This window comes from Thermobia domestica, chromosome 1, assembly GCF_964235325.1.
Source record: "Thermobia domestica chromosome 1, izTheDome1.hap1.1, whole genome shotgun sequence".
Taxonomy (NCBI): Eukaryota; Metazoa; Arthropoda; class Insecta; order Zygentoma; family Lepismatidae; genus Thermobia; species Thermobia domestica.
Genome location: NC_137454.1, coordinates 272,629,831 through 272,651,158, shown reverse-complemented (window position 1 = coordinate 272,651,158; position 21,328 = coordinate 272,629,831). Strand labels below are relative to the sequence as shown.

Below are 21,328 nucleotides of genomic sequence, written 5' to 3'. Positions count from 1 at the left end.
CGATATTGCAGAAATTATATAATTTTCTACTCCATGAGTTGAAAAGATCATGAACGACATGCCTACGAAACTCAATACTATGCTAGGATGTAGAGAAGTGCAAGGTCGATCGTCATGCAAGATCGAAAAACATCGAACAGATTACTCCATTTCTTCCATGTTCCAGAATCATGACTACAGAACACAATACCAAGTTAAGTCATAGAGCAAATAAATATATATAATTTTGGAAATTTTCATCGACGTCGGGGAAACTCGACTGTAAATGTTGGATATTTAGTAATGGCAACAAAGGAGTATCTTGTAAAGTTGATTGCTTACAAAGTTCGAAGTTTCAGAGTCCCTTGATGCAATCTCTAGTACTGTGAATCTCTTTCCGAGCAATGTTTCCGTTGACAGTGCCTAATCTCTGTATAGTGCGGATAGAGCGATCGTTCCACCGATCATCAACTGTACGGCAGCATGTCCCACGAAGTGGTTGCAGTTACAGGCACTTAAATATGGAGAATACGGGAAGTGATACGGCACTTCCCACCCAATCTATGCAACGAATCAGTGACCGCACCTGCTGAATGTGCCCTTGCATTTTCGTGCAGAATGATTGGTAGGTTCGTCAGGAAGCGGCGTCGTTTGCTTACATCAGGTCGTAGATTGTTTTGCAAAAATTTGCATTAGTACTCTGCTCTTACTTTGTGTCCTAGGGAGAGTATGACTTATAATTACATCACCACAGTTGCTTGCAATGATGAACTTCGCTTTCACATTGGTTGAAGTGTTCCAAATTGATGTTTTTATCGCAGACCAAGGATGACGCCACTCGTTTGATTGACGTTTCAGCCGTAGTTCATATTCTCTTTTCCAGATCATATCTACAGAAATGATCCGCCCTAAGAAGGCCTCACCATCACGTTGATACCGCAGCCACATGTGTTCTTTATACACATCATGTGAACCCACCTTGAGTCGATTTTAAGTGAAACCCACCTAGGGAATCCGGAGCAAGGTATGTCTGTGACATTTTGTTGTCCGTCATTTTTGCCACTATTTTGCCGCTATTTTGCCACTGATGGTAATGAACTTGCACCGTAAACATCTCACAATACTTCGTCGCACTGTTTTCCACTACTACTTCCAGCGCATTCAATTTTCAACCAGGTCCTATATTCCTTCCTTGTAAGCGTGATTATAGTCCGCAAGTACTACTCCGTACTGCCTTCTAACTGCTGGCCCTGCGCGCTCATGGAGGAGAGGGCAGGCGAGTTCAAGTGCACTGACGGAGGGCCGGCATTTAACCTATCACTGGTATGAATTATAATGGATTGCTTTGTTCCGGAGTATATGTAAAGCAGTGTTGCCATTAAAACATGCAATCATTGTAGTTTGTGATTTGTATTATCCATAAAGTCGTTACTCTAATGTGTACGACACAGTAGTAACTTATGTTGTTGAACAAACGGAGATTTCATACCATGCAAAATTTTATTGGGAATAGGTGGTTTCGTCAATATTACTTTTCCACATAATTTGCCCAGAAACTGAGGAACCAAGAGTATCTGGGTTCAGTATTTCATGGATATATGTACCTCAAAGTGAAATTGTGTCCTCAGGGTTAGTTTTCCCAAATGATTTCGAAGTTAATAGTATGTTGATATGTTACATATGTAATGTATCACATAATTATCGTTATATTTAGTATGGTTTACAGTTTCCTGAAACGCCACCCAAAATGAGTGACTCCATCAGCTCGAGTGCTTGTGTAAGTGAAGATAATATACGAAAATGGTTCAAAAACATATGTGCAAGACAAACATATGAAAGATGCATAGAATTTGAAACGGTGACGAAACAGGGTGTCAGGTATGCCCTGCATCTAGCAAGATTCGTGAAAAAGTAACGAAAATAATACTCTAACGAACAATTAGTCTGAAGAGAACAAATCACGGTATTCTTCACGTTGTCTGCTAGTGGGACCTAAGTTTCAAACACAAACGAATTTGAGAAAAGCTTATGTACACAGCTGCTAATAGAGATTATAGCGCGCTACTCAAATGCGACAAGAATTCTGTAGCCTGATGAAGTAGATGTGTTTCGAGCCATCAAAATATCTTGGCAGAATGCAGTACAAAAGTGACAAACTAAACAGTCTAATGAAGTGCTTACAATATATTCATTTGGATTTATCTTACAAGACAATTCCGAAATCGAGAGATTTAAAAATTGGTTTTGAAGCGGCTAATCTGGATCCATTTAATCCAGATGCTATAGAATACCTAATGTCTTTGCACTTCATCCAAAAACACACAATCTCGTAGAAAGATGTACATCCGAAATTTCATTATGGCTACCTTATGAATTATTCGCATACATTGTAGGGAAATTGAACAACTAAACGAAAATTGTGAAAGTGACTATAGTTGAGAATTATTTTTCGTTTGTGGCTTTGCTTCAGAGAGGATAAAAATAAAAGGAAAAACCCTCTTAGATATTATACAGATCGTGATATTTCATCAAATGATATTCTTCAAAATTTCCCCTGCTATTCAAATGATACATCATTTGAGGATGAGCGGCGATACATATATATCAAAACTGAGGAAGCAGGAAATTAAGATATAGCTGAGAATTGTAATAATTTAGAACTGGAAATAAAAACAAGGTTTATATTCTGAAATTAATTAACTAGTGCAAAATTTGATGGCAGTGCAAAATCGTGTTCAACTAATAGATGCCAGATTCCAAGTTAGATAGTTTCCTTCAGTGACCTGAGACTACGAAAAGGAAATAGAAGAAAGATGTTAAAATATTTCCATATGCTGTTAGATCTATATAATATAAAGAAATACTTGAGAACAAACGACTTACTACTAAAAGGGAAAAAGAGAATCAGAGAAGGAAGTAAAAAAAATAGAGGGTGCAATTGAGAAAATTTCATTTTGAAGGAAAAGCACAAATGACTGCTAAAAGATTATTTTAAAGTAGACAAATAGTTCGTAGTTATAACACAGTGTTAGATATGCAAATTTCATGTAAATGACACTGACGGCAGTACTAAGTATGATTAGTGTCTAAGCGTTTACCAAATATTGTGCATTTCGAAAGCTCATGGTATTCTTGTTTCTGTATCGAGTGATTGGTGATGCTTTTGTGTGTAAGCACTATGAACAGAAAAGTAAACAAGCAGTTCAGGTGGTGTAGAGTAGGGCTCTGATTATGTGCAAGAACTTCCAAATTTTCTTTCCACTCAAAAAAAAAAAAAATATATATATATATATACATGCTTGGTCATAGCCTGTCTCTATAAGAGTCCAGTATTCACACATAATCTTCTTGAATTGTCTAGACATCCCCAAGTCTGTTGCGAGTTTCAGAAAGGTCATTTCTGCACTAGATAAGTGAATGGGTTTGGCTTTTTCACATATTGGAGATGATTGCAAAATAGTAAAATTCTGAAAAACCGATTTTGATGTTCCTTTCTGAAATGGACGATGGCTGGTCCAGCAAGCACAAGTATTAATTGTGACTACGAACAGGAGTTTATTTTAATTGATAAGACGGGTGTGGATAGAATGCAAAGAGAACATACACACGTGATAGATTCGCGGTACCGAAAAAACTTGACACATGTAGTAGAGCAATTTCGTGAAGAATGAAACCCGCTTGATGAAGATAAACTATAACCAAAGCAATTATGTTATTTGAAACAAAGGTGTCTGTTCAAGTTTCATAAATGGGTAAACAGCAATATATACACATTTAAGCGAAAGACACCGACCTCAACAAATTCATACATGATGTGATAAAGCGAAACAATCTGCTGCTTTTCAAGTTGAAAGAAAGCCCCATTCTTTCCAAGCCAAAGGAAAATAATTATTTCTAGTCCCTGACTCGAACATTCTTTGCAAGTTCTATGTTGCCTGTCAAACAGCGCGATAGTGGCACCATGGGCTTCGTCGCACACGAGAATCACACCTTCATGCATTTCTAAGTTTGGTTGATTTAGAAAACCACCCAGCAAGTCAGATATCATCGAATGCATGAAAAAGAAAACCTGCAACACACACCCTCACTGATGATCTACACAAGGTAACTAAAGTATCGCTTGATGCAGCAGCCATAGTACACCTGCTGCCACCAGTCATCAAAACATTTTTTGATTATGCTTCTTGCGTTTCTGTTCAGCAACGATTAAGGCATGTGTCAAGGATAAATCTTTATATGAAAATTATTTTACAAACAGCCTTAAAGCGTCTTCTTGTGAGGTACGTGGATCGGGTAGAATAATTTTGTGTGCTGAACGACTTGCGTGCAAGAAATATTCAACATATTGTCAGTAGATGAGAACGAAGAACAGTTATTTAATTTACTGGCTGACTGTGTAGTGCACATACAACCTCACGAAAAATCCATTATACGTACGTACTGTGATATGGTAAAAACTTCTTCAAATGTTCAAATGTAAAAACTTCTTCAAACTGGATACAAGCTGAAAATCACCAACCGCCCATGAGGAAGCAGATATCAAACTTTTACTTCACGTGAGAGATGCTGCTAATACCATACTGATAGTGACGGTAGATTCTGAATGGTAATCTTAGCTGTGATTCTATATGACCCCACACCAAATTTGGAAGAATTCTGGATTGAGTTTGGAATTGAAAAGAAACCAATCCATGCTATAACCCACTCCATGTCATCAGATATCCGTAAAGGTTTACCATTTTCCATGCTTTTAAAGGGTGTGGTACTATGTCTTCATTTCCAGGCATTGGTAAAACGATAGCACGGAAAACGTGGGATTAGGGAAGGCGAAAACTTTCAAGGATTGGAAAATTCCTTTTCTGCATTTTGAAGAAATTCCGAAATTCGGAAAAAGTAAGGATTTTGGAAAAACTCCGGTATTCGGAAAATTCCTATGTCGAAACAATTCGTGAATTTTCTAGACTAATACACACCATACCTTAAATCGCACATTTAACTGAAACGGAGTCCTGTATCCAAGAGTTAGTGTTTAGGTTTTAGTTAAGAATGAATGCCGTAAAGGTGAACAGTGTAAATAATAGTTTCTGTATAGGGAAGGAAACACAGGTGCTGTTTTGTAAAGGTGGTGTTGAGACTAAGTTCAAACGTGACAATCAAAGCAATACATTATTATTTAAAAAAATAATAAGTTGCGTTTGTTGCCTGTGCTGAAAGGGCTACACAAGGTAAAATTTTTGGAGAGGCTATAATAAGTAGTCTTTCATTGCTGAGTATTTGCAGGAACTTCAACATTTATTCAGGAGTATTCAACATTTATTTCATTTGGATATCACTACATTGTATCTTAGGGAAATTTTTGCTTTGGAACAATCTGTCTGTCTCTCACTTCGTTACAGAGCACAAACATATTGCAAAAAATACTAATTTTGTATAATAGTCGGATGTACTCTTAGTTTTGAAAACAATTTGGTAGCATTCCTTACTTCTAGATGTTTTGTATAATACAGCAATCTGATTTTTGCAGGTACCTTTACATCGCCTTGTACGCATGATTGTTCACACTGATCATTTATAGTAAAGCAAGTTTAACACACTTGGAAATTAATGCCTGCTTCATTAGATATTTCCTACTTAGTGTGTAGTCATTACGTTGGACTTTGATGAATCAATCCTAAAGAATTGAAGCTTCTTACTGTAAAGAATAGTTGCAAATATATGATTACTTGGAATTGTAAATATACGATTACTTCATTATCGTTTTGAATTAATTCAAACAGGAGATAATTTACATTCTAAAATAGAACTTCGTTTGCAAAATTTCAAATATAACAATTCTTCAGTAATTAATAAGCTTCTTCACTTTGAAATATGTATTATTTTTAACAATCATATATTCTCAGTACCCACAGATGATAGATCCTTTATATCCAAGGTTATGTTAAAATGGAAATAGCGAATGGGAATGTTAAATTTGTAACAAATACATGACCTAACCTCGGTTTACACAGTAAGGTACTCACACTCTTACAAATTATGTGTCCAATCATTGATGGAAAATAAAATATCTATTGCCTTAATTATTGCTTATCCCAACCCTTGAGAAGAGTTACCGTTCCTAGCATTTGACGGTTTCTTAAAAGAGCCTGAAGGACGAAAATGACTTTTCATAACCTTTGCTAAATTCTCAGAAATTCTAAATTTTACATTTGCTGGAGATCGTCCAAGTCCAATGTTTTGTGATACTGACGCGTCAACTTTTTTCATTGGACCAAAATGAATGGACGAATCTAAAGAAGAGACATTAGGAGATCGATCGTTTGCTGCAGTCCTACCTACACTAGAAGTTGAACATTGAGAAGTGATAGATTTATTGTAGTTTGTGGTTTTGGAGCGAGATTGGAAACTGGAACATTGGACACTATCGTCTCTGAAAAATCCAGTGCTTGAACTTCGACTTACTCCTGAAACATTATAATTCTTCGAACGAAATACATACGTAACATTGCTATTCAACGGAGTTTCATAATTTTCATGTGATGTCTTTTCAATTGTTCTAGAAAGTGGGACAGAACTGTTAGTGCCTACATTAAAAATAACTGACTGAAATGTTTTGATCACTGGCAAAATATTAGATCTTAAAATTGCAGTCTCATTTGCGGAACCATAATTTGTCGAAAAGGCGTCAATATCAACTACGTTTGGCGCAACTGTAACAGTATAAATTCCGCTGTTCTTAGTTGTGATTAAAGGGAGAGGTTCATTATAACTACCGATGACTTTAGGCGAAGTTATACTAACATTGTTGAATGGAGTCTGATTTGTGCTACTTGGGAAATTGTGATTATTCAAAGTTGATTTGGCTGATAATCTATGTGTAGAAGAGTTAGCAGTTTGAGCTCCATAGTTTAAGATTTTTCCAGAAGTTTCACTATAAGTAGTAGGTAGGGAAATGACTGCAGGTGCCACTACATCCCCAGATATAAGAGTTTGTGCTGGTATCCCATAATTTACAAAAGCTCCAGTTATGTCTTTTATAGGTTGAAGTGTTATAGTAGGAGTAACATTAGTTGATGAAACAGACGTATCGTAAGTTGTACTCGATGGTATTACACCTGAAACACCATGACTGAAAGATGAAATATTTATTTCCGAAGTACCGTACGTTATCGGCGATGTTGTAATAACTGTATATTCAAAATCCAAAGAGGAATGAATAATATGTGGAGTGGCAGATGGAGTAGTAGAACTTGACAAAGGATTTAATTGATCTGATGCATTATGTACCATAGAAGAAAGTCTCATAGTTTCTGAAGCATTTTGTGTGAAAGATACAAATTTATTTGATTCATTATAAGTCATAGATTGTACTATTGATTTTCGAGCATCATGATTTTTTATCCCTGTAGAAATTGATGGATTCCTAGCAGATGAAGAACTGTAATTCGATGCAGGAATCATTGGAATTGCAGTACCATAATTTCTGAAAGATTCTGGAGTGTTTGGATTCATAAAGGGATCTGCTGGATCTCTGACTATATACCTTACGGATGGCGCTTCTGTTGCACCGTATGTTGTAGATGAATCTGATGGATGAAAATCTCCGTAATTCCATGACAATCCTCTTCCAGATGATACATCATAATTTGACTTAAGAGCAGATCCATCTGAACTTACAGGACCTGAACGTGCTTCTGACGAGCTGTAACTTAAAGGGTCTGATGGTGATCGAACAAGACATTTTACAGGTAAGGATACAGAAGATGATGCGCCGAAATTGGAAGGAACAGACAGACCTCCATCACGATAATATAAGGATGCTACTCGTGAAACTGGCATATCATGACTTGACGAAGGTTTTAACATAACCGGAACACCATAACTTAAGACAGCATCTTCACCAAGTCGAGTATAGTAACCTGAAGATGGAGCAGATGAAGGTGGAACCAAAAAGTTTGTAGATTGAACTTCAATATGTGGTACATCATAGGATAATAAAAAAGAAGCATCTGCAGCAGAACCATACTCTGATATATGAATTACCTGACTCTCAGCAGCGTATTTTAGTGTTGGTGTGGACGAGTGTTGTGTTGTTGATGAAGTATCATCGGATGACAAGGGAACAAACTGAGTATCTGTACAATTGTCTGAAGGTTTTGTTTGATTATGACTGCAGTTTGTGGAAGGATCTCCCGACGTTGGGGTAGCATATTTTCTGAATGAGGTCGGCTCAACTCGAGCACCGTAAATAGATGAGACTACTTCAACTGCGGAATGGTTACTTGACGGAAGAAATGAGGAAGTTGGAATGCCATACCCTGATGAGATTATTTCTGCAGATCGGTCTCCATAATCTAATGATTTTCGTGGTAATTCTTTAAAATCAGTGCTTGAATTACATTTAGAAGTTGCTGAATCGGTTGCACCGTAACTAGAAGGTGGAACATCAGTATTTTCATAAAAAGTAACCTGAGAATGATAGTTTAACGCGTTCGACGGATCCGATAAATCGACAATTGACGAACTATAATTTTTAGTACTTTGGTTTTCGTATTTTACTGACCCTTTGGTATCGTTTAGTGAGCCAGAAGAAGAATTATAATTAGCTGAAGTTAATTGTTTTGAAGTGAAATTTTGAATTGAAATTCCATCATTCATGCCAAATCCTTTGTTATATCTATTTTCTCTTCCACCAGCATCAAATTCTCCTTTCAGTTCTTCTTTGACTGTAAAAGAGAGAATATAATTTAAGAACATATTTTCATAATTTAAGAGTTAAAAAACTTATATTGAACTACCAATTATATTCTTGTTTACATTCAACTACTGAAATTCTTGTTTATATTGAGCCATTTAAAGAAGTTAAAAAAGTAAATAAGTATATAATTAGATAAACATTTCAAACAGCTAGTTTATTGTACTCTAGATTGTTTGAGTATAAAGAATAAAAGGTTCACTTAGAATATTTATATATACAACTTGTAACTAAATGTTGTTTGCAATGCTAGGTAAGTGAATCAACATGAAAAGAAAGAGAAAGAAACATGTAGTGAAGAGTACAATGCGTCTCTAACCATGTTACGAACGCCCAAAAAAGTGGGAAAATAAACTTTGAAACGTATAGTTGTAAAACTACAGGATATACAAATGCTGAGTCGTGTGGCCAAGAAACACAAAATGGACCGTCCAAAGATATGAACAATGAGATGTGAAAAATGAGAGGACAACAGATTCACCAAAGAACAAGAAGCACTCTGTGGACGTCATGAGGGCAAAGTCAAGTATGTGTGGACCGTGCACGTTTAAGTTAACGAATATATGAAATGTGAATGAAAATTCACGTTCTTGCGCATTTAGGATAGCGTGAGTAGTGCGTGATTAGGGCACCGTATAGAAAAGAAGCTGTCGTGTGTATTTGGTTGACAGGGAGACGTAACGCATGTTAGCCAACTACCATAACGAGAATCCCAGAAGTAGGATAGAAAAGTACATCGCCCTACATAGAGCGTTCTCAGGGGTGTAACGAAACTTCGCTAATGGAGGTAATTAATTGTTGACGGGGAAAGTACGCAAAGACGTGCTGGAGAAAGTACGCATAGCAGAGGAACCACAACTTAGTGCTTGATTTACAACACAAAGAATAGGAAACTATTTAGCTAAAGAGGTAGAGTCATAACTTTAATTTACCACGCGTCAGTACACTGCCAGAATAGTAAATCCGTTCTTTCCCGCGTGTCACTGTACTGACACAAGCATAAGGTCTACTTTGATCCGCGAAACACCGGTGGAGAACCAACGTTTTTGGTTCTTTTCACTGTGGACTATCTCTTCATACAATAAGGCACACCATTTTAAAAAAATAAATGTGCTATTCCTACATTTATCTAGTTTTTATAAATGTTTCGCAGGAAATATTGTCATGGTAATTCAATGTATACTATAGTTCTTATTGGACGAAGGAAAAGAAAACTATTCTTTTTTTTACTACAGCTAGGGGTGCGGAGAAGAGGGAAGTTAGGCAATCATGTTTTCCTGCCGTTCTAGACTAAATATATGTCACCCAAGAAAATAATTTATAAGCCACGAATAGAGTTGATTATGTTACCTCAAATTCGTTTTAACAAGTGGACGATATACACAACTTGCCCTCCTACCCCCTCCCCTCAGACCCGCGAGCTCAAACTGCGTCGTTTGTTTTCTGTCGTGTCAAAACCATGTGATTCACTTTCCGTTCGCTGTTGTAGCTGGAATTCTTTTACGCAGGAGAAAGTTTATTTATTAGTACATTCACAGTGTTCGCTTAACCTTTGAGAAGATGGGGTCAACAAGCATTTCCGAAGAAGCAATTCAACAAACACTGTGGGAGGACAGTCCCGGAAGATGTAGATGATTTGGATGCTGCTGACAATGACGAACCAGATATCGAACCCGAGACATTGAGCGAAGACGATTCCGGCAGCGACGAAGAAACACGTCCAGGTTACAGGCATTGGGTTCGACGGGACAGATCAAAACCTTCTCCTACATACACTTTCCCTTTCACTTTGCAAGCTGGACCAAAGACCGACAGACGCTGCAAAATCAAACCCCATTTACACCTTCAACAAGGTGTCAAAAAAAAACTTTTTAGTAATAATATTATTTCATTGTAAGAGCTCAACCAAAAAGATTTCGCATTCGGAAGGATGTACGTACATTTTCAATATAATTCTTTACAAACAAAGTTGAAAAGAAGGGGGTTGGGGGTGTTTTTACCCCAAATTTAGCATTTTTTCTAGATTTTTGATCTTTGGCGTCCCGTGACGCCACCTCAGTTTGTACTAAGTATCTCAAAGGACTAAAAAATTATACCAGGGACTTAAAAATATACAAGTGATTTCATAACTTAGTCACACTTCGTAACGTCAGAAAAAAAGGTTTTCTGATACACTGCAATGACATATATTTTACACATTTTTTGGAATTTGCATGGTGTCAGAAAATAATTTATAGTAACAGTACTATTTCATTCTAAGACCTCAATCAAAAAGATTTCACATTCGGAAGGATGTACGTACATTTTCAATAAAATTCTCTACAAACAAAATTGAAAAGAAGGGGGTTGGGGTTATTTTCACCCAAAATTTAGCATTTTTATAGACTTTTTGACTTTGGCGCCCCGTGGCGTCCCCTCGGTTTGTACGAAGTATCCCAAATGACCCCCAAAATTATATCAGGGACCTTCGGCAACAAAATGCTTTTTACTCTATGTCTCTGTACGCAATAGAAGTTATTTTAGAAGCTTTTGTTTCATACACTACAAACTATCAAAAATCATTTAAATTTCCCGCGGTATTGGGAAGCGTACAGCCTGCTGGCCGGCGGTATAATAAAGGTCTTAGGACTCTCAAACGAACCAAAACTGGGAACTCGCCTCTAAGAATAAACTATTGATTCTGCGCATGGATGACGAAACGGCGAAAGTGAAATTCGATCATAACATTAGTAAAAACAATAAGATGAAACATACGAATATATATATAAAAATGACTAACCCTTCATTGTTTTATTGTGAATGATACCAGCAGTATTATTACTAGCATTATTACTAGACTTCGACTTTAATGTATTTACATGTTACTTTCCTGATGTAAAATGAATAAAATACAGGGTGTTCTTTATAAATACAGGGTGTCTAATATACAGTCCCACCAGGAGATTGGGATGGTAGAACGTTTGAAAATGAAGCGATACACAAATAATGGTTATAAAAAATGAAGTTTGGTTCATGCATACATTTTCAAACTAGGAAGCTATAATTGTAGAACAAGAGAAACCACACAGGGTTGCCAGATGCAACCGAAGGTGTAACTCAATGTTTTTACAAAACATAAACTGAGTCATAACTCATACGTATGGATGCTCTGTCGCTAATTTTCAGTTTGTTTAGTTGGAGTAACTTGGAAACTAGAGAACAGAAAAAAGAATTTTTCATTTCCTTCGATAACAAATCGGACGAAGCCTTTGTAAGGGTAACTAGAGAGATCGTAGTTTTCACAAGTCAACACTGATTTGGCAACATTGCCGATGTTTCAGTGAATCGAAAGGTATCTTAAGGATGTGCCTATATTATGCATTCCTGAAAAAAAATCTCATTCTCATTTCTGATGAAAAAACTTTTACTTACATGCACCAGACAACACTGCTATATTCACGAAATGAAATGTTGGAAGTGTCTCTTGTTTTGATTCAAACACTGCTTCACAAGTTCCACCATGTCGGCAGCAACTTGACGAAGAGTAAAAGTGTTAATGTTTTCAAAGGCATGGGGAGTGTTCGTTTCCAAGTCGTTCGTAGGGGCCGCGGTGGCTCAGTGGTAGAGCGTTCACCTGTAGTGCTTGGGGTCCCGGGTTCGATCCCAGCCCCCGCCAAATGAACTTTGTGGTTGGCAAACAAAGTGTGCGTGGGTTTCCTCGGGGTTCTCCCATATCCTGCCACTTTCTTCATTCCACCATTTCATTCATTACTCATCATCTCCGTCTCCTTTTTCCTAACCGGCATAACCGTCGTACCTAAAACTTAAGATTTCATTTTCCAAGTCGTTCGAGGATTATTCCTTTATACCTCTTTCATTAAGTAGACCAATAGAAATGAATAGCAGGGAAGCGGAGTATATGTAAATGGAAATATTATCATGATAATTTTAAAGTTGTTTTTCGTTGTTTTCAGGAATTTCATAATGTAGACAGATCCTTAACACATCTTTTGATGCGGAAGACCCGCGTTCGATTCCCAGCGGGAGCTCCTGTGGTTCGGATTCCACGTTTATCAGCAGGTGGGGACGCTAAAGTAAAATCAACTCAACTCAACATCTTTTGATGCACTGAAATATCAGCAGTTTTGCCAAATTCCGTGTTAATTTATGAGAACTACGATTTCCCTAGCTACCTCTTACACAGGGTTCATCCAATTTGTTATTGGAAAAAATGAAAAATTCTTTTTCAGTTCATAGTTTTTTCAAGCTACTGAAAGTAAACAAACTGAAAATTAACGACATGCGTATGAATTATGGGTCAATTTACGTGTTTTATATATAAAAAAAATTGATTTACACCTTTGGTTACATATGGCAACTCTGTGTTGTTTCTATTATGCTTCAATCGTAGCTTCTTACTTTAAAATATGTATGTACAAAGCTTCATTTTAGTATACAATTATTTGTGTATCGCTTCAGGTTCAAAAGTTCTATTATCCCCAACTCCAGGTTCCATTATACATTGGACACTCTTTAGAAATTTGTTTCAGCCGTTTTGGAGTAAAATGCAGCAATTTTGAACTGGCACACAATCATAGCAGTCTTGTTCACCAGCGTGTTTATTTTCTGATTTTACGGAAAAATTTTATAGTGTATATATGAAGTTTACATGTGCCTAAAGTTGGACCCCCGCACCTCTCCCATATTACGCCAAACATTGCACATCGTTAGTGCTTTCAGAACTAACGTTACTGCTATCACCGTTTACGAGATATTGAAGATTTTTGGTGGGGGCCCAACTCATACGAAGTTAGCCCCCTACCCATCTTTATGCATATAGATTTTCACTAAACTTAGCGCATCGTTAGTGCATCGTTAGTCCACTTAAACACACTATGCACTACCGTTAGTGCTACTATATTTTGGGATTTATTCAAGATTTTCGTTGGGGGGCCAACTTCAGAAATATCAAATTCAATACAAATATAGGTAGAAACATGGGGTTAACGTCAATCGTTAGTGCATCGTTAGTGCACTTAAAAGCACTAAGCACTAACGTTAGTGCTACTATATTTTGGGATTTATTCAAGATATTTGGTGGGGCGGGGGCTACTTCAGAAATATTAAATACTATACAAATAGAGGTAGAAACATAGAGTTAACGGCAATCGTTAGTGCATCGGTAGTGTACCTAAACGCACTAAGCACTAACGTTAATGCTACCATATTTTGGGATTTATTCAAGATTTTTGCTTGAGGAGCCAACTTCAAAAATATCAAATTCTATACAAATAGAGGTAGAAACATAGGGTTAACGGCAATCGTTAGTGCACTTAAACGCAGTAAGCACTAATGTCAGTCCTGCCGTATTTTGGGATTTATTCAGAATTATGGGGGAACAGGTCAAAATTCTCACAGCCAAAATCTCCACACTCAGGAAATGTCAAAACGCATACACGAACGGTCATAACTGCCACACAAATGGACAAATCTCCCACACATCGCAACGGTCACAATCCCCACATAAATGGACAAAACACCCACACAAAGGGACAAAACTCCCACACGCAGAAATTGTCACAACTGCCACACAAATGGACTAAACCCCCATACAATCGGACAAATCTCCTACACTCTGAAATGATTCTGGTAGCATTCTTTTTAATAACATTTTTTATTCCACTTAAACTCATGTTGCAACTATTCTTCTTGCACTGTTTTCTAATGACAGAAACACTAAAGTGGGCGTCATAAAGAGCCGCAAAAAAGACCGTGCAATCACGATCATTTCAGAGTGTGGGGGATTTCTCCGATTGTGTGGGGTTTTTGTCCATTTGTGTGGCAGTTGTGACAATTTCTGCAAGTGGGAGTTTTGACCATTTGTGTGGGAGTTTTGTCCATTATGTGGGGATTATGACCGTTGCTATGTGTGACTGTTTTGTCCATTTGCGTGGGAGTTATGACCGATTGTGTCTGCGTTTTGACCTTTTTGAGTGTGGGAGTTTTGGCTGTGGGGTTTTTGAACGTTCGTGCGTTTGGAGATTTGTCCATTTGTGTGGGAGTTATGACCGACCGTGTGGTCGTTTTGACATTTCTTGAGTGTGGGAGTTTCGGCTGTGGGGGTTTTAACCGTTCGTGCGTTTGGGATATTTGTCTACTTGTGTGGGAGTTATGACCGATCGTGTGAGCGTTTTGACATTTCTTGAGTGTGGGGGTTTTGACCTAGACTCGATTTTTGGTTAGATGTCAACGTTAGAAAAATAAAATTCCATACAAATTGAAGTAGAAACATGGGGTTAACAGCAATCGTTAGTGTTTCGTTTGTGTTTTAAACGCACTAAGCACTAATGTTACTGCTACCATATTTTGGGATTTATTCAAGATTTTCGGTAGGGTGGGCAACTTCAGAAATATCAAATTCTATAAAATTGACGTAGAAACATGCGGTTAATGGCAATGGTTAGTGCATCGTTAGTTCACTTAAAAACACTAAGCACTGACGTTAGTGTTACCATATTTATGGATTTATTCAAGATTTTAAAGTGGGGACAACTTCAGAAATACCAAATTGTATACAAATAGAGGTAGAAACATGCAGTTAACGAAAATCGTTATTGCATCGTTAGTGCACTTAAATGCACTAAGCACTAACGTTAGCATTACCATATTTTGTGATTTATTCAAGATTTTCGGTGGGGGGCCAACTTCAGAAATATTGAAGTCCATACAAACCTTTAGTGCTTTCTAGAAGCACTAACGATCCACTAACAAATGGCATTAATTTTTGTTACTGCTTGAAGTTTGTTCAAGTTCACCGTGCACTCCAAAGATATTGTACTTGTAGCACCTACACTAATGAAGTACTAACGTTACGGGTTGCTGCACTAAGAACCACTAACAATTGCAGTAGAATATATCATTAGTGCTTTTGAATTTGAGGGAAATTTGATACAATATACAATTTCCCATAAATTTATTATGTGGGTTTCGTGACATATAATTGTCCATAACAAACTAATAATGAAGTAATAACTAAACTGTTAGTGTTTTCTAGAAGCACTAGCAATGTACTAACGAATGACACTCACCTTTTAGTTAGTGCTTGAAGTGGGAGCGTGGCCTCAAAAGGTATTTTAATTGTAGCACCTATACTAATGAAGAACTAACCTTAGATGTAGATGCACTAAGAAGCACTAACAATGCACTAATGATTGCTCTAGAAGAGATCATTGGTGATTTTGAATTTGGCGGAAATTCGATTCAATAAAAAATTTGCCATAAATTTCCTGTGAGTCTCGTGATATTTAATTGGCCATAACTACACTAATAGCCCGGCACTAAGGAAATTGTTAGTGCTTTAGAGAAGCGCTAACGAATGGCACTATTTTTTCTGTTAGTGCTTAAAGTATGGGTGCGAAATTCACGCTGACTTCCCCAAGGGTCTGTTTTACTTTTAACACCTACACTAATGAAGCACTAACGTTAGGTTTTTGTGCTCTAAGAAGCACTTAAGTTGAACTAACAATTGCACTAACAGAGGTAATTAGTGCTTTTGAATGCGATGGGAATTTGATACAATGAATAATTCCCCATGTATTTCTTATAGGTGTTTTGTGACTTATAATTGGCCATATCCACACTAATGGTGAAACACTAACGAAACTACTTGTATCTGCTAGAGGCACTAACAAATGTACTAACGAATAAAACTAATTTTTTCGTTAGTGCTTGTAGTGGGGGCTAAGTTGACGCTAATTTCGAAAGTTTTCTTTACTTGTAACATTCGTGCTTCCTAATGCACCTACACCTAAGTTTAGTGCTTCATTAGTGTAGGTGCTACTAGTAAAAAACCTTTGCGGGCCAGCGTGAACTTGGTTCCCACTTGAAGCTCTAACGAAAAATAAGTCCATTCGTTAATGTATCGTTAGCTCTTCTGCAAAACACCCATAGTTCCGTTAATGCTTAACTATTGATGTAGATATGGCCAATTATATGCCACAAAGTCCCATAAGAAATTCATGGGGAATTTTTCATTGCGTCAAATTTCTGCCAAAATCAAAAGCACTAATGACCTCTTCTACTGAAATCGTTAGTGCTTCATAGTGCACTAACACCTAACGTTAGTTCTTCATTAATGTAGGTCCTAGAAGTTAAAAAAAAAACCTTTGGAAGCCTTCATGAACTTGGCACCCCCACTTCAACCAATAACGAAAAAATTAGAGCCGTTCGTTGGTGCATCGTTCGTGCTTCTAGAAAATACTTTCAGTTTTGTTAGTGCTTCACTATTATTATAGTTATGGCCAGTTACATCTCTGGAAACTCACAAAAAAATTTAAGGGGAGTTTTTCACTGTCAAATTTCTAGCAAATTAAAAAGCACTAATGATTACTACTAGTACAATCCTTAGTGCATCGTTAGTGCTTCTTCGTGCACCAACCCCTAGCGTTAGTGCTTAATTAATGTAGGTGCTGCAAGTAAAATATCTTGGTGGTCAGCGTGAATTTGCGCCCACTTCAAGCACTAACAAAGTAATTAGTGCATTCGTTAGTGCTCCCTGAAAGTCAAATTCCTGACACTTTGTATGGAATTTGATATTTCTGAAGTTGGCCCCGCCAAAAATTTTGAATAAATCACAAAATGTGGTACCACTAACGTTAGTGCTTAGTGAATTTAAGTGCACTATTCACGCTCTAACGATTGCCGTTAACCCCATGCTTCTGCCTCTATTCGTATAGAATTTGATATTTCTGAAGTTGTCCCCCCACCAAAAATGTTGAATAAATCACAAAATATGGTAGCACTAACGGCAGTGCTTAGTGGATTTAAGTGCACTAGCAATGCACTAAAGATGCGCTAAGTTTTCTGAAAATCTGTCTGCATAAAGATGGGTGGGGGGCTAACTTCATATGAAGTTGGCTCCACCACCAAAAAATCTTGAATGTCTCGTAAACGCTGATAGCACGAACGTTAGTTCTGAGTGCACTAACGTGCACTAACGTAGCACTAACGATGTGCAACGTTTGGCGTAATTTGGAAGAGGTGGTGGGGGTAACTTCAGCACGTCTAGCAAAATATTGTATTTAAATAGATAACTTGCAAAATAAATCAGTTATATACTCATTGGTTTTTGTATGATTAAAATACAAGATACTTTATACTTTTTATATATTTATACACTAAACTTTAGTGGAACTAGTTATAAAACAGCAAGTAAGAAGGTAACTATTGGCTTACACCAGTGGAAAATAATAAATATGGACATCGAATGTTGTGTTGGAAGGAAAACGATTGGACGAAGAAAGCAGTGACATTTACGACTTCGCCCAGGTCACCCTAATGCATGTATTCCAGTTGGATTTCCACTTAAAACTCTAAAGGCATTCCTACTAAAAAATGCAGTTCTTCTTTAGGCAGTAACACCTGCTCCCTTTTACCGTATCTCTTGGTCTGCAAATTCGTCTCAGAATTGGATTCTAAAATATTTTCAGTCTACGTTCTCCCTCACAGTGATCGACCATGCTTCTGACCATAGAGGTTAAGTTACGGTTTTAGATATTTTAAGCTAAAAATTCCTCGAGATTATTTGTATTGAAAATAATTGGAACTCAATAGTGATATAAATTTCCTGCTTTCAGTTGACATTTAATGTTGTTAGCGGTGGTCCTAGATATTCAAAGTATCCACTTTGTGGAAAGTATTTGATATTTTGACGTATGGACTTAATATAAAGCAAAACTTGTAACTTAATAGTTTATACTCATAATAACAATTTTACTTGTATACCTTTGGTCGTTGCACACGATTCAATTAGCTAGCAGTCTTAGAAAAGCAAATATTTCATTATATAATAGTTTGCTTCAATGTACTCATCATATTTTTAATTGGTCCAATTAGGCGAACTCGTTTCATCTACTCTAAAGCTATATTGAAATGCTACAAGAATCTTGTAGCTGTTATCAAAAAATCTTGTAACCCGTTCTTTCTATTCAGGGTTGGCAGAACACAACTTTTTGAAAGCAAGAAAGATATATTCTCCTACTCAGCACTCTTCTCTAGTGGATAAATATTGAATTTCATAATTTTGTCCACTAAACCATTCCTGTCCAAAGAACACGTCGCTTCGGAAGAGGTGAAATTGTATTTTTTTTCTATATGTCAGTGGGAGGGCGTTAGTAGGTAGCAAATAACACTACCCAGAAAGTTGCACATGGTTTGAATCTTACACGATGAAAACATTGATGCACGTTCCTCTTAAGACTATCACGTGAAAAATATGTAGGGTTGCAAAATTTTAAAATAGTAGCTACAACATTAATGTATATAGCAACTTAGCTTAAAACTGTAAAAGGGATTGATTCGTTATTACAAATTATGCACACAAGGCAACACAACGGTAACGCGTTTGTATTTCAGACTCACCTTGGAAGCTTTTAAGTATTTCCCACTGAAATCTTTTAAAAATCTGTTCAATGCCAGCCATGGTTGGGAATGAATTATCCTTCCAGATTGGGTTACTCTTCGAGATTGATACAGAACTACCAGCAACAGCATCTGATAGAAGTAATTTTCAAAAATGAGCATTCATACAATTAGTTTGAATATAGTACATGTTTAAATAAAGTAGACATTCAATTTAAGGAACACAAAACTTTATTGTAATTAGGAAATGAGTAAAAAATGAACAATGGAATTAGCTTTAATCTTAAGAATATTATAAAGTACAATATTTTATGAATACTACGCGGGCCGGCATTGCAATTATGTAATCATTGTTCAACGGAACCCATTAACCCCTGGTTTCTTGAATATTAAATATGTGTATATACAAATATTCTTAAATTTGATTTATAGTTTTTTTTAACACGTTATCAGTAATTATTTTAGTTTTTACCAAGTGTTATGACGGTCATTTTTAGGACAACCTGACCCACCACTAAAATAAATCAGAAGTAAAACAATTTACTATAATATATATGTTTAATAATATATATGTATATTGCAACTCCATGTGTATTGCATACTGTCCTCAGATACAGCAGATAAAAAATCTGAGAATAAATCTACGAAAACCAGATTACAGATACTTACACTCCATAAAAGTTCTTGAAAAGGATTGGTGAAAATAAGCCTCAAGCAAATTTTCGGAAGGCCAATGAAATCTAATTCTTTATACTTTGGAAGATATCCTAGTTAATTAAACATTGAATTTGGGTAATCTTATTTTTTGGTTTTATTTCATTAAATATACAACATATTGTATTTTTATTCCATAATAATGAATAGTTAATTATAATATAGATGAAACTGGCTCTGAATCAATTCTTAACTGCTCCTTAAATGACGACTCTTGGATGACATATGCGGCCTTGATATGTGGCCTTGGATGACCTGTGGATATGGCGATTCGTACATTCTTAGCGTCATACCATGGATCTCTGCGTCTGATCGAAGCTCTCCTTCCACAGGGTTATTGTTTGGACCCAGATGGTTCAGTTTAGGAAAGCTCTAATAAGTGGGCAAGCTTAGCAGAAAAAAAAACTCCCAGAAATGAGCAAAAACTGGTGTGAGTAATCTTAGTATACACCAATTGCATCTCAATTACTTAGTCATCTGTTACAGACTCTTGTGGTTCCGGAAGATAAAGCTAGGCTCCTTCTGCTGCCTCATCTCCCGAAGCATGTGCATGGTGGAGGGCGATACCTTCTCCGCCTTTAGGACTTCATTTGTCAAATGCAATTTTTTGAATTGCTGTTGCCTTATGTTTAGGTTACCTGTTCGTGAGAAACATCGCTGTCCAGTTTTTGGAGTTGAGGTAAACCAATGGCCTGCATGGCCTTTCTTGCATGAAGAGGGCTGCTAGATTCGCCCAACACTCTTCCGTAATTATGTAATTATACGAGCTCTCAAGACAGGTGGAATTCCTTCAATACGGTAACCTTCAGGTTGCTGTCGCTCGGATGAAAAACGACCGGGTTGGATGACTCTGGTTCCATGGATGAGAGGTAAATGTTCATTGTGGGACTTTACATGCGCTGATACATACCCTTATTCAAGTTTCCCTCTTTCATTAATAAACGCTGGAGCTTTTGCTAATCTCAGAGAAGCTGAAAAGCAGAGAAATATAACAACCTTCTCGAAGGTTTTGTTTTCACTCCAATCGCTATTGAAACCAGCGGTGCTTGGGGTGCAAGAAGTCTTGAATTTATTAGGAAGGTAGGAAGAATTATTACTTGTGTTTCCGGCGAAATTCGCTCCACATCTTATCTAATACAGCTCATATCTGTTTCTATCCAACGTTGTAATGTCTCGCCTTGGCCCTTTACCACCTGGAAAGGAACTGGATAAGGTGTTTATACTGTAAAAAGAATAATTTGATATATATTAGACCCTGGACAACAGTTTTTCTTTGACCTTATAATTATATATTTAAATTACAATTTATATGAAGGGAAACTTAGTGTAATAACAATTTCTTTTTCATTATCAGCTTCGTTATCAGAGATTAATCATAGGACAACTCTAGAAAACTACATAAAACTTAACTGCATTCTGGTGAACGGTGGTACAAGGTTCGCATTACGCTTCACAGGTCCAGCCCACTAAATTCCTTGCGGACAA

General features: G+C 36.9%; 1 protein-coding gene across 1 annotated transcript in view; it reads right to left on the bottom strand.

Annotated features, from left to right (window-relative positions):
- Positions 1 to 5,261: 5,261 nt before the first annotated feature.
- Positions 5,262 to 21,328, bottom strand: part of LOC145667609 (uncharacterized) — a 40,618-nt gene continuing 24,551 nt past the window's right edge. The window contains exons 2-3 of the mRNA XM_081735075.1: positions 19,130 to 19,261; positions 5,262 to 8,702 (exon numbers count right to left, since the gene is read on the bottom strand). Of these exons, the coding sequence (XP_081591201.1) occupies positions 6,064 to 8,702; positions 19,130 to 19,190 (2,700 nt within the window). The 5' untranslated portion in view covers positions 19,191 to 19,261 and the 3' untranslated portion in view covers positions 5,262 to 6,063. The remainder of the gene's footprint in view (positions 8,703 to 19,129; positions 19,262 to 21,328) is intronic.